General features: G+C 44.7%; 1 protein-coding gene across 1 annotated transcript in view; it reads right to left on the reverse strand.

Moving 5' to 3' along the window:
* Positions 1-2721: 2721 nt before the first annotated feature.
* SLC27A2 (solute carrier family 27 member 2) overlaps positions 2722-13253 on the reverse strand; it is a 559749-nt gene continuing 549217 nt past the window's right edge. Inside the window, exon 10 of the mRNA XM_069222551.1 lies at positions 2722-3060. Coding sequence (XP_069078652.1) covers positions 2884-3060 — 177 coding nt within the window. The 3' untranslated portion in view covers positions 2722-2883. The remainder of the gene's footprint in view (positions 3061-13253) is intronic.

Below are 13253 nucleotides of genomic sequence, written 5' to 3' on the forward strand. Positions count from 1 at the left end.
AATCTACACATAGACTGCCGTGCGGGGAAAATATCGACACATCTTCCGAGACGCGGCTGAAAAATGACGCGCCGCCACCTTTGCGGCAGAAATCAATGCACCACCTGTATTGCCGCTGGAAAGACGATGCACAACACCCACTGACGGAGGCTGATAATGTCACAACCCACATAGTGGGTGCAGCAGGATTTTCGTTGCAAACCTCGCTGGGCGCGGAAAAACAACGCAAAGCCTGCTCGGACCAGAGTGCTTGCTCAGATCGACGCATCGCTCTCCTGCAGAGAGGAAAAACAACGCACGCTGACCCGACCGAAGGAGGAGAAACAACGCACAGGCCCCGCTTGCGGGTGAGAAATCGACACATCGCTATCCTTTTCCGACGCACACTCACCCATGTATGTTATTTTGATGCTACCCAGGTACTTTTCAATGCTAATGGTGTTTTTACTGTTTTCTCAAGGAGTTAATACTCTTTCTTGCTTTTTAATTCATATCTTGACTTGTGTATGGTGCATTTTTGTCATTTTTTGTTTAGATAAATATTTTCTATTTTTCTAAACCTGTGTTGTGTCATTTTGTAGTGTTCTTACTGAATTACTGTGTGTGTTGGTACAAACACTTTACACCTAGACTCTGAAGTGAAGCCAGCCAGCTTGCGCAAAGCTACCGGGGGGGAGCGGGGGTTAACTGAGGGTGATTATCCTTTACCCTGACTGGAGTGAGGGCCCTTGCTTGGACAGGGAGTAACCTGACTGCCAACCAAGGACCCCATTTCTAACAATATGTACGAGAGAGAGAGCTAGATGCACCAACACACACACGTCATAATGCCAATACAGGTCCAGGAAATCCAGCCTTATACATATAATTATTATACTTGTACATCATGCAAGCTATGAAAGCGCTGGGGTTAACAATAAAGAAAAGTATAAAGAAAAATGAAGTACTAACAGAAACCCAATCTATAGTATAATAATATTTACATCCGTCAGCAATTCAAGAATGGAAACATTTTCTTTATGGGTGTTTAGAAACTCATAACTACAAGGCTTAAAAAAATCGAATTAACATAAATAACATCCTCAGTAAAGCCAACTTCTGTCCCAAATGCAGAGAGTTTAACTTGCATAGGCAGGGCAGCTGGAATTTTGTGATTTTGCATCTGCTGTGTTTTCCACACAATTATTAATTTTCCGCAGTTGTTATATAATCTATCATGTGCTGCATAATCTGCAGATTTGAACAAAAAATGTGTTTCCAACTCAAACAGACAAAGCTTTGCTAAAAATATGGCAATTGGTCATCTTTCTTTTTTTTGGTTTTGCAGTTTTTATATAGCAGAAATTGAACCCGAAGTTATTGGAGCACTTTACAGAAGCACTAATTACATTACTCAAGGACACAGACACATTAAGGGGGTGATTCTGACCGCGGCGGACGGCGGTCGCCGCCCGCCACGCGGTTCCCGCCGAAAGACCGCTCCGCGGTCAAAAGACCGCGGCGGTCATTCTGGCTTTCCCACTGGGCTGGCGGGCGACCGCCGAAAGTCCGCCCGCCAGCCCAGCGGGAAACACCCTTCCCACGAGGACGCCGGCTCAGAATTGAGCCGGCGGTGTGGGAAGGTGCGACGGGTGCAGTTGCACCCGTCGCAAATTTCAGTGTCTGCTAGGCGGCACCCCCTACCGCCATCCTGTTCCCGGCGGGAGAACCGCCAGGAACTGGATGGCGGTAGGGGGTGTCAGAATCCCCATGGCGGCGGAGCGCGCTCCGCCGCCATGGAGGATTCTCAAGGGCAGCGGAAAGTCGGCGGGACACCGCCGACTTTCCGTTTCTGGCCGCGGCTGAACCGCCGCGGTCAGAATGCCCAGCGGTGCACCGCCAGCCTGTTGGCGGTGCTACCGCCGACCTCCGCCATGGCGGTAATTACCGCCAGGGTCAGAATGACCCCCTAAATCTTTGTAGCCACCGGGTGTTTAAGCGATTTGCCCAGAATCACAGGATGCTAAACCAAAATTTTGACTTGAACCTGGTTGCCTCAGCTCCAAAATCGGCAGCTCTGGCCGTTACGTTACTTACTAGCTCCTTATTGCTTTATTTGGGCGTTAGAATTGTACTAATGCCTAAAACCTTTGCCCAAATACTGCTAACGTGCAAAAATAACAAAATAATCAAGAAACGTGCCCCATAACCCAGTATAACTTGTCTTTGCTTGCTGCATGATTTAGAAAACCCTGTTGCATAATTCAAGTGGCCCTGCCGATAGGGTACATTGTAAGAGCAAATTACCTATTAGTCTTCTCACTGAAGAAATACATCATTGATATTAAAAAAATATTTTGTAATATTGTAGATCTGATAATGAGATCCTAATTCTTTACCTGCCCCTAAGGACCTAAAAAATGTTGCACACGTTCTTCAATTTAGTCAAAGTATGAAACTGGTAGTGCACAGGTCCAACAAATGTTGGTACACAACTTTTTAGTGACCTCCTTGTTCCTGTGAAATGGTATTGAGCCATCACCCATGAACGCAATGTTCTGTTTGATATTTATTCCCTGGCCCTTCGTTCTGGCTGGTTGTCTTACTGAAGTGTTGTTGTTTTTTGGTTCGCACATCCCCAATGCGCAGGGTAAAAACGCATCACAAATTGGCTCCCCTGGGCCACTCCACTCATGTTTGCAAATAACTGAGAACAAATTGAACAGAAAGCGTCTGCTCTATTGTCTTTCATTTTTATAATTTGTCTCTTTTAATTAAAAATAAAAACATCTTTACAAACAGAATTGCACATAAAAAAATCGTCATAGCTGTAAAATTAAAGCTGTAGCTAAGTGAATGCAGAGGTAAAAAGAGATGTCCGCTGCACGCCGATTGTGGTCAGGCTCACAGTTTTATTTTTCCTTCTTTTATAGACTCGTAAATGCTCTGAGTCATGGGGAGGTAGACGCGTTCACTTTCATCTAGGAAATATAGTGGATCTTTGATGGTAGATGGGTCAAAACCTTCCGCCACCAGTGTTACTTTCCGCTGCTTGAAAGTTGCTGTGATCTCCAGCTCATCCTAGAAAATAATAATAATAATAATACTGGAAACGATCAGTACTTTGAAATTGCAAAGCTTGAAAACAATCATTGTTATCTTGTCTCTTAGCAGCAGCCCATCTCATCATTACTGTCAGAAGCGAGGCTATCATGTTGGCGCATGTCGATGACGTAGGGCCCCTGCCACCCCCACAACCCACTCACCACAGGGGAGAGTCACAACTGCACTTCCCCACCGCCTTTTCTGCAGCACGCATACGTTTGTGCACATAGTGCGAGATAACTTCCCATGAAGAAAAGTCCATCTTTTTACAAACACATTTCAGACCCATTTTTGCAATTAAATTTCGGAATCAAATTGTGAACATAAAGAGGCAGCAGACATCCAAAGCAATTATTAACACACTGACGAGTTTCTTTTACAAACGACTGATGGGGAAGAGCGTTATACCCCATCATCTAAAATGGTCTTCCCAGTCCTGTTACCACCCCCCCTCCCTTTTCTTGGTGGTTACTTCCTCCCCTGAAGATGTAATGCCCTGTCCCCTGAACATTCCAACTGTCACCCTGCGGACCTTAGCTGACTTGAAGTATTGCAATGAAGATTATTCACTCAAATATAAATGTTCCAGCCCTCTATTTACACCACCACAACTTTCAGCCTGCAGAGTGGTGTAGGTTGACAGTTGAAGTGTTCAGGTGTCAGGCATTACATAGGCAGGAGAAGGAAGTAACCGCTGGGGAAAGGGAGAAAGGGGGATAAAACAGGACGGGAAAAACCATTTTAGATGATAGGATATAACATCTCTGTTAGACTTTTCATCCTTGGTGTGGTCTCCCTTAACTTTTTGCCTGTTTCCCAGGTTGTTGATGTGTGCTGGACTCTGATTTTGCTGTTTTTGTTACTCTAGGCACATTACCACTGCTAACCAGTGCTAAAGTGCAAGTGCTCCTTTACAAAATGTGTATGTAATTGGCTTATCCATGATTGGTATATTTGATTTATTAGTAAGTCCCTAGTACAGTGCAATAGAGGTGCCCAGGGCCTGTAAATCAAATGCTACTAGTGGGCATGCAGCACTGGTTGTGCCACCCACAGAAGTAGCTCTGTAATCATGTCTCAGAACTGCCACTGCAGTGTCTGTCTGTTCAGTTTTAAACTGTAAATTCGACTTAGCAAGTGTACTCACTTGCCAGGCCTAAACCTTCTCTTTAGGTGAGGCACCCCTAAGGTACGTCCTAGGTAGCCCCAAGGGCAGGGTGCACTGTATGGTTAAAGTAGGACATATAGTAATGTGTTTTATATGTCCTGACAGTAAAATATTGCTAAATTCGTTTTCACTGTTGCAAGGCCTGTCCCTCTCATAGGTTAACATGGGGGCTACCTTTAGATCTGATTAAAGTGTAGATTCCCTTTGGGAGCGGTTGACATGTGGAGTTTGGGGTCTCTGAGGTCACAATTTAGAAATACAGCTTTTAGTAAAGTTAATTTGATGATTGTGTGTTTGAAAATGCCACTTTTAGAAAGTAAGCATTTTCTTGCTTATACCATTTCTGTGACTCTGCCTATTTGTGGATTCCCTGTCTGGGTCAGTTTGACAGTTGGGCTGGGTGCGCCTCACACTAGACAGTGACACAAAGGGAGCAGGGGTGTAGTCTGCCTTTCCTGAGGAGCCATCTGTGCTAGGAGGGAGGGGAAGAGTGGTCACTCACCCCTGAAAGAGCTGTGCCTGCCCTCAAACAATGCAGTCTCCCATCCCTTGGTAAGTGTCTGGGGCCTGGCCTGGGCAAGGCAGAATTTCACACTCAAGAGAGACTTTGCTTTGAAGTAGGCCTACTTCAAAGGGGAAAATGGGTATAAGAAGGGCACCCAAAACCACAGACTTTAGAACACTTCTGGAAACCAAGAGGAATCTCTGCTTGGAGAAGAGCTGAAGAGCTGAGGAAGAAGGGCTGCCCTTCCTGTGACTGTGCTTTGTGGAACTATCCTGCTGCTGCTGCTTCTGCCAGAGTAAGAGGGCAAAGACTGGACTTTGTGTGCCTTCCATCTTGTGAAGATCTCCAAGGGCTTGATTTAGAGCTTCCCTCCTGTTGTTTGAAGTCTCAGGGACAGCAAAGACTTCTCTCTGCCAGCACCTGGAGTCTCTGGAGAGACTTCTACTCTGCCCTGTGTTGCCCATCCAGTTCCTGGGACCCTGAAAGAAGAAGCTGGCAGCCTAAGAGGAAGAAATCCAGACACAGAAAGCCGTGCTGGGAAAAGATTGACACAACTCCGATCTGCGGCTGGAAAATCGTCACGCCGCCGGCTTCGCGTCTGAAAATCGATGCTTGCCTGTAATGCGACCGGGGGATTGACGCATGGAGCTGGAGAAACAACGCGCAGCATCACTGACGGAAGCTGGTGAGATCGCAACCCGCGCTGCGTGGTTTTCGGATAATCGTGCGGCTGGATTTGCAACGCAAACACCCCTGGGCGTGTAAAAACAACACAAGGCCTGCCTGGACTCGAGAGTGTTGGCCCGATTGATGCATCGCTCTCCTGCTGAGAGAAGAAACGACACGCCGACCCGACGAAAGGAGAAACGACGCAAGATCTTGCTCGTGAGTGAAATCGACGCATCACAAGTTCGTTTTGACACACACTCACCGTGCAGGGTTATTTTTGACACACCCAAGGTACATTTTCATGCTAACAGTGTTAGTGTGTGTTTAAAAGTACATAAAGACTCTTTTTGCATTTTACTGATAACTTGACCTGTGTATTGTGGATTTTTGTCACTTTGTTTGGATAAATATTTCCTATTTTTCTAAACCTGTGTTGTGTCATTTTGTGGTGTTTTCATTAAGTTACTGTGTGTGTTGGTACAAATACTTTACACCTAGCACTCTGAAGTTAAGCCTACTGCTCGTGTCAAGCTACCAAAGGGGTAAGCAGGGGTTAGCTGAAGGTGATTCTCTTTTACCCTGACTAGCGTGAGGGTCCTTGCTTGGATATGGGGTGGCCTGACTGCCAACCAAAGACCCCATTTCTAACAATCTCCTTAATGAAGGAATGAAACAAAATAAGGCTAAGATCCTAACCAACATATGTTGATGCAACAATATGTTGAAACTAACAACAACATACAATAAGACAAAAGTAATAATTAACTTACAGCATGAGGATGCAGAGAAGATAAAATGGGAAAGAAGAGAAAGTACTTAAATCAATTCATCACAAAATCCTTATGCCACCTAAGTGCGTAATGCATTCTCCTCAACCTCGTCCCAGTGTCTACTAGGTTGTGTGTCGCTACTGGAACTCGTTTAGGTGATAAGGGGTCGTGGCTGGTGGCACACCTAGTAATCTTGTCTACTCCCCATATTTGTCCATTTTCAAGGGTGATGACATTCCTACATACACCTTTGATTTCAACAGGATAGGAAATTTGGTACCTTCCTCAAATCTCATCCTTTTTCACCAGTTGAGGTCCCATATACAACATGACAAAACTGGAGCTGGATATTGTTGTATTTAGGTATATAACATATTGTGTATCAATGTATTTTGAAATTTCAATGCTCTAGTTGCTATGTTCTAGAGTGTTGAGGTGGTGTGACACAGTGGGGTTCTCTCAGGAGTCAGTTGTCCATTGGCTGGAGAGGGAGCACCAACTGCACCTATGCTCTGAATAGATTATGTGTTTAATCTACTTGGATCTACGAGAGGTGAACACTACAAAATTTGGCGATGAGCTCCAGCCACTAAGAGATTAAAGGTTACATGGGGACTGTTTGAACTATTGGTGCAAGAACCCAATGCATGAGAAGAACCGATCTTTGGAAAAGCAAAGCAACTTGGTTTGATATGGGAAAGAGATAGGGAGGAGTACTGGAGCACTGCAAGTTTTGTTAATGTGACTATGACAGCACGAAGAGAATTCAAAAGCTTTACCAATAAATGAATGTTAATGCTCGCGCTGTTGGGAGCAATGGTGATCTTTCCTTGTGCTGGAGTCTTTACCCATGATTGTGCATGGACCCAGCATCATCAGGATCGGCGCAGAATGTGAAAAGAAATAGGAGGCTGTGTGCTGTTACGGCAACAACGCACATGAATGTGGAGAACAAGTTCTACTTTTGAAAACAGACTTAAAGCAGTGTAAGGGTGGCCATCTTAGGCTATTGGGAAGCGTTTAATGGTTTCCTATGGAAAGTGAAGCGATACGCTAGTACGATTGTGATTTAACAATTAACTGCACCTCTCCTTATCTTTACTTCAGCGGGACAAATTAGTCAGCGACTGAAGCAATTCCTGCACCACACAACGGAGTAATAAGACTCAGTGCCTACTGTTGTGTAGTAGGTGTCAATATTTGAAATGTTACGGTGATAGGCACACCTTAGAATTACATTTCTAGTACTATATATATATATATATATATATATATATATATGGAAAATGTCACTTACCTAGTGTACATCTGTTCGTGGCATGAGACGCTGCAGATTCACATGCTGTGCATATCCCGCCATCTAGTGTTTGGCTCGGAGTGTTACAAGTTGTTTTTCTCCGAAGAAGTCTTTTAGAGTCACGAGATCGAGGGACTCCTCCCATTTCGGCTCCATTGCGCATGGGCGTCGACTCCATCTTAGATTGTTTTCCCCGCAGAGGGTGAGGTAGGAGTAGTGTATATAGTAATAGTGCCCATGCAATGGAGTAAGTATGTATGTATATAATGTGACTAAAAGTGATATATTTACAAATTTACAAATGTACAAGTTCTATTTTTATCAACTTATAACGGCTACAGGCTCCCGGGGAGGTGGGAGGGCGCATGTGAATCTGCAGCGTCTCATGCCACGAACAGATGTACACTGGGTAAGTGACATTTTCCATTCGATGGCATGTGTAGCTGCAGATACTCATGCTGTGCATAGACTAGCAAGCAGTTATCTCCCCAAAAGCGGTGGCTTAGCCTGTAGGAGTTGAATTTGTTTGAAATAATGTTCTTAATACTGCTTGTCCTACTGTGGCTTGTTGTGCTGTTAACACATCCACGCAGTAATGTTTAGTGAATGTATGAGGCATAGACCATGTGGCTGCCTTACAGATTTCTGTCATTGGTATATTTCCTAGAAAGGGCATGGTGGCGCCTTTCTTTCTAGTGGAGTGCGCCTTTGGTGTAATAGGCAGTTCTCTTCTTGCTTTAATATAGCAGGTTTGAATACACTTAACTATCCATCTGGCAATGCCTTGTTTAGATATTGGGTTCCCTGCATGAGGTTTTTGGAACGCTACAAACAATTGTTTTGTTTTGCAAATTTGTTTGGTTCTATCAATGTAATACATTAGTGCTCTTTTTATGTCTAATGTATGTAATGCTCTTTCAGCTACAGAATCTGGTTCTGGAAAGAACACTGGGAGTTCTACTGTTTGATTTAAGTGGAACGGTGATATGACTTTTTGCAAAAATTTGGGATTTGTGCGTAGAACTACTTTATGTTTGTGTATTTGTATAAAGGGCTATTGTATGGTAAAAGCTTGAATTTCACTTACTCTTCTGAGAGATGTGATAGCTATTAGGAAGGCTACTTTCCAGGTTAAGTATTGTATCTCACAAGAGTGCATGGGTTCGAATGGTGGACCCATGATTCGTGTTAATACAATATTGAGGTTCCATGAAGGAACTGGTGGTTTTCTTGGTGGAATAATCCTTTTTAGACCCTCCATAAATGCTTTTATGACTGGGATTCTGAATAGTGAAGTTGAATGTGTAATTTGCAGATAGGCCGAAATTGCTGTGAGATGTATTTTAATGGATGAAAAAGCTAACTTAGACTTTTGTAAGTGTAGTAAGTAGCTTACAATGTTTTTCGCGGAAGCGTGTAATGGTTGAATTTGAATAATATGACAGTAATAAACAAATCTTTCCATTTATTTGCATAGCAATGTCTTGTAGTAGGTTTTCTAGCCTGTTTGATGACCTCCATACATTCTTGTGTAAGGTCTAGATGTCCGAATTCTAAGACTTCAGGAGCCAGATTGCTAGATTGAGCGATGCTGGATTTGGGTGTCTGATCTGTTGTTTGTGTTGAGTTAACAGATCTGGTCTGTTCGGCAGTTTGATATGAGGCACTACTGACAGGTCTAGTAGTGTTGTGTACCAAGGTTGTCGTGCCCAAGTTGGTGCTATTAGTATTAGTTTGAGTTTGTTTTGACTCAATTTGTTTACGAGATACGGAAGGAGTGGGAGAGGTTGAAAAGCGTAAGCAAATATCCCTGACCAACTCATCCATAACTCATTGCCCTTGGAGTGAGGCTGTGGGTACCTAGATGCGAAGTTTTGGCATTTTGCATTTTCTTTTGTTGCGAATAGGTCTATTTGTGGTGTTCCCCAGGTTTGGAAGTAGGTTTGTAGTATCTGGGGATGAATTTCCCATTCGTGGGTCTGTTGGTGATCCCGACTGAGATTGTCGGCTAACTGGTTTTGAATTTCTGGTATGTATTGCGCTATTAGGTGAATGTGATATTGCGCTATTAGGCAAATGTGATTGTGAATCGCCCAATGCCAAATGTTTTGTGCTAAGAGACACAACTGTGTTGAGTGTGTCCCTCCCTGTTTGTTTAAGTAATACATTGTTGTCATGTTGTCTGTTTTGACAAGAATGTGTTTGTGGGCTATTAGTGGTTGAAAAGCTTTCAACGCTTGAAACATTGCTAGTAGTTCTAACTGATTTATATGAAGTTGTTTCTGCTGAGTGTCCCATTGTCCCTGGATGCTGTGTTGGTTGAGGTGTGCTCCCCACCCTATCATGGAAGCATCTGTTGTAATCACGTATTGAGGCACTGGGTCTTGGAAAGGCCGCCCTTGGTTTACATTTATAGGATTCCATCATTGAAGCGAGGTATATGTTTGGCGGTCTATCAACACTAGATCTTGAAGCTGACCCTGTGCTTGTGACCATTGTGTAGCTAGGCACTGTTGTAAGGGCCGCATGTGTAATCTTGCGTTTGGGACAATTGCTATGCATGATGACATCATGCCTAGTAGTTTCATCACTAATTTTACCTGAAAACTTTGGTTTGGGTGCATGCTTTGTATTACGTTTTGGAATGCTTGTACCCTTTGTGGACTTGGAGTGGCAATCCCTTTTTTTGTGTTGATTGTTGCTCCTAAGTATTGTTGTATTTGACACGGCTGTAAGTGTGATTTTTGGTAGTTTAGTGAGAACCCTAGTTTGTGAAGGGTTTCTATGACGTATTTTGTGTGTTGAAGACACTGTTCCTGCGTGTTGGTCTTGATTAACCAATCGTCTAGATACAGGAATACGTGTATGTGCTGTCTTCTGATATGGGCTGCTACTACTGCAAGGCATTTTGTAAATACCCTTGGTGCTGTTGTTATCCCGAATGGTAACACTTTGAATTGGTAATGTACTCCTTGGATTACAAACCGTAAGTATTTCCTGTGTGAAGGATGTATGGGTATATGGAAATACGCATCTTTGAGATCTAATGTTGTCATGTAGTCTTGTTGTTTGAGCAAGGGGATTACGTCTTGAAGTGTTACCATGTGAAAGTGATCTGATTTGATGTAAAGATTTAGGGCCTGACTCTAACTTTGGAGGACGGTGTTAAACCGTCCCAAAAGTGGCGGATATACCACCTACCGTATTACGAGTTCCATAGGATATAATGGACTCGTAATACGGTAGGTGGTATATCCGCCACTTTTGGGACGGTTTAACACCGTCCTCCAAAGTTAGAATCAGGCCCTTAGTGTTCTGAGATCTAAGATGGGTCTCAGAGTTTTGTCCTTTTTTGGTATCAGAAAATACAGGGAATAAACACCTGTTCCTTTCTGATGGTTGGGTACCAGTTCTATTGCATCCTTTTGCAACAACGCTTGTACTTCTAGGTGTAATAGATCTAAGTGCTGTTTGGACATGTTGTGTGTTCTTGGAGGCACATTTGGTGGTAATTGTAGGAATTCTATGCAATAACCATGCTGGATAATGGCTAGGACTCACAAGTCTGTTGTTATTTCTTCCCAGTTTTGGTAAAAATCTGTGAGTCTCACCCCAACTGGTGTTATGTGTTGGGGATTTGTGACACTGAAGTCACTGTTTATTTTGAGGGGTCTTTGGGCTATGGAACTTTCCTCTAGTTTTAGGGAACTGTCCACCTCTGTATTGTCCCCGAAAGCCTCCTCTTTGATACTGGCCCTGGTATGTGGGTCTGGTTTGTGAGGTTGAGGGTTCTGTGCTTTGGGCCCGAAACCCCCCTCTAAATTGTGTCTTCCTAAATGTGCCTCTGCTCTGTGGGGAGTAGAGCGCGCCAATGGCCTTGGCCGTATCAGTGTCCTTCTTTAGCTTCTCTATAGATGTGTCCACCTCCGGCCCAAACAACTGCTGTCCATTAAAAGGCATATTAAGCACAGCCTGTTGGATTTCTGGCTTAAATCCGGAGGTGCGTAGCCATGCGTGTCTCCGAATAGTGACCGCTGTATTCACAGTTCTTGCGGCTGTGTCCGCTGCATCCATTGCCGATCGTATCTGGTTGTTCGAGATACTTTGGCCCTCTTCCACCACTTGTTGTGCACGCTTTTGGAACTCTTTGGGCAGATGTTCTATAAAGTGCTGCATTTCATCCCAGTGAGCCCTGTCATATCTTGACAATAAAGCCTGGGAATTGGCAATGTGCCATTGATTGGCCGCTTTTGCTGCAACTCTTTTCTCCGCTGCATCAAACTTTCGACTTTCTTTGTCGGGTGGTGGTGCATCTCCAGAGGTGTGTGAATTATCCCTTTTACGTGCTGCGCCTACTACTACTGAGTCAGGTGTCAGTTGTTGTGTGATGTATACAGGGTCTGTAGGGGGAGGCTTGTACTTCTTCTCAACCCTAGGTGTGATGGCTCTGCCTTTGACGGGTTCTTGAAATACTTGTTTCGCGTGTTTCAACATCCCTGGTAACATCGGGAGACTTTGGTACTGACTGTGTGTCGACGACAGAGTATTAAATAAAAAGTCATCCTCAATGGGTTCAGCGTGCAGTGCCACATTGTGAAAAGCCACTGCTCTGGACACCACTTGCGTGTAGGCACTACTGTCCTCAGGTGGTGATGGCCTCGCTGGGTAGCAGTCTGGACTATTGTCAGATACTGGTGCATCATATAGATCCCATGCATCTGGGTCATCCTGGCTCATCCCTGTGTGCGTTGGAGATTGCATCATAGGTGGGGTCGCAATTGGTGATGGTTGTGGTGAGTGGTGTGGTGATGGTTGTGGTGAAATCGGTGGTGGAGTTACTTCTTTTGCCACCTTTGCTTTCGGTGGTTTCTCTGTTCTTTGAAAGCAAGTTTTCTTTTCATCCTTATAGGAGGGAGAGTTCTTATTTTCCCTGTTTCCTTCTGAATATGGAGCCTTCTTTGGGTATAATCAGGCTCCCCTGCTTCTAGCTCTTGTCCAAATCTATGGCCTTGTAGTTGTTCTGAAAGGCCTTGTTCTTCAGAGTAGGAGCTTGTTTTCGGCTCTGAAGCTGGGTGTTTCGGTACCGAAACTTTTTCGATGTTCTTTTTCGGCTCTGAAGCCACTTTTTTAGGTTTTGGTGTGCCGATCTCTCGGTGCCGACTTATCTCGGAGCCGTTCTCCCGGTGTCGAGTATGCTGCGTGCCAGTATCTCGACCGGAGTCGGAGGAGTTTGACACATGTGTGCCGTTTTTCGGTGCCGATGGTTGGTCACCAATTGTACGTGTTAAGCCATGGTCTGCTGGCGGTGGCGTCCCTTGGGCCTTCATGATTTTGGCATGAGTTTTGGTCGGGGCTGGTTTACTCACGGTTTTCGGCGCCTGCTCTGTTTCGGGCTCGTCCGAGTCAGCGATAGAGAAAGTCTCCTCTTCCTCGACGTCGCGGTGTCCTGACGGCACCAATGCCATCTGAAGCCTTCGAGCCCTCCGGTCCTGTAGCGTTTTCTTCGACCGAAATGCCCGACAGGCCTCGCAGGTATCCTCGTTGTGTTCGGGGGACAAACACAAATTACAGACCAGATGTTGATCTGTGTAAGGATACTTGTTGTGGCATTCGGGGCAGAAGCGGAATGGGGTCCGTTCCATTAGCCTTGAAGACGCACGCGGTCGGGCCGACCAGGCCCCGCAGGGGAATCGAAACCCGAAGGGCTACCAGAGCTCTTCTTGATTCGGTGTCGATGTGCGTTAACTAACCAGATACCGA

This window comes from Pleurodeles waltl, chromosome 3_1 (genome assembly GCF_031143425.1).
Source record: "Pleurodeles waltl isolate 20211129_DDA chromosome 3_1, aPleWal1.hap1.20221129, whole genome shotgun sequence".
In the NCBI taxonomy this organism is placed as follows: Eukaryota; Metazoa; Chordata; class Amphibia; order Caudata; family Salamandridae; genus Pleurodeles; species Pleurodeles waltl.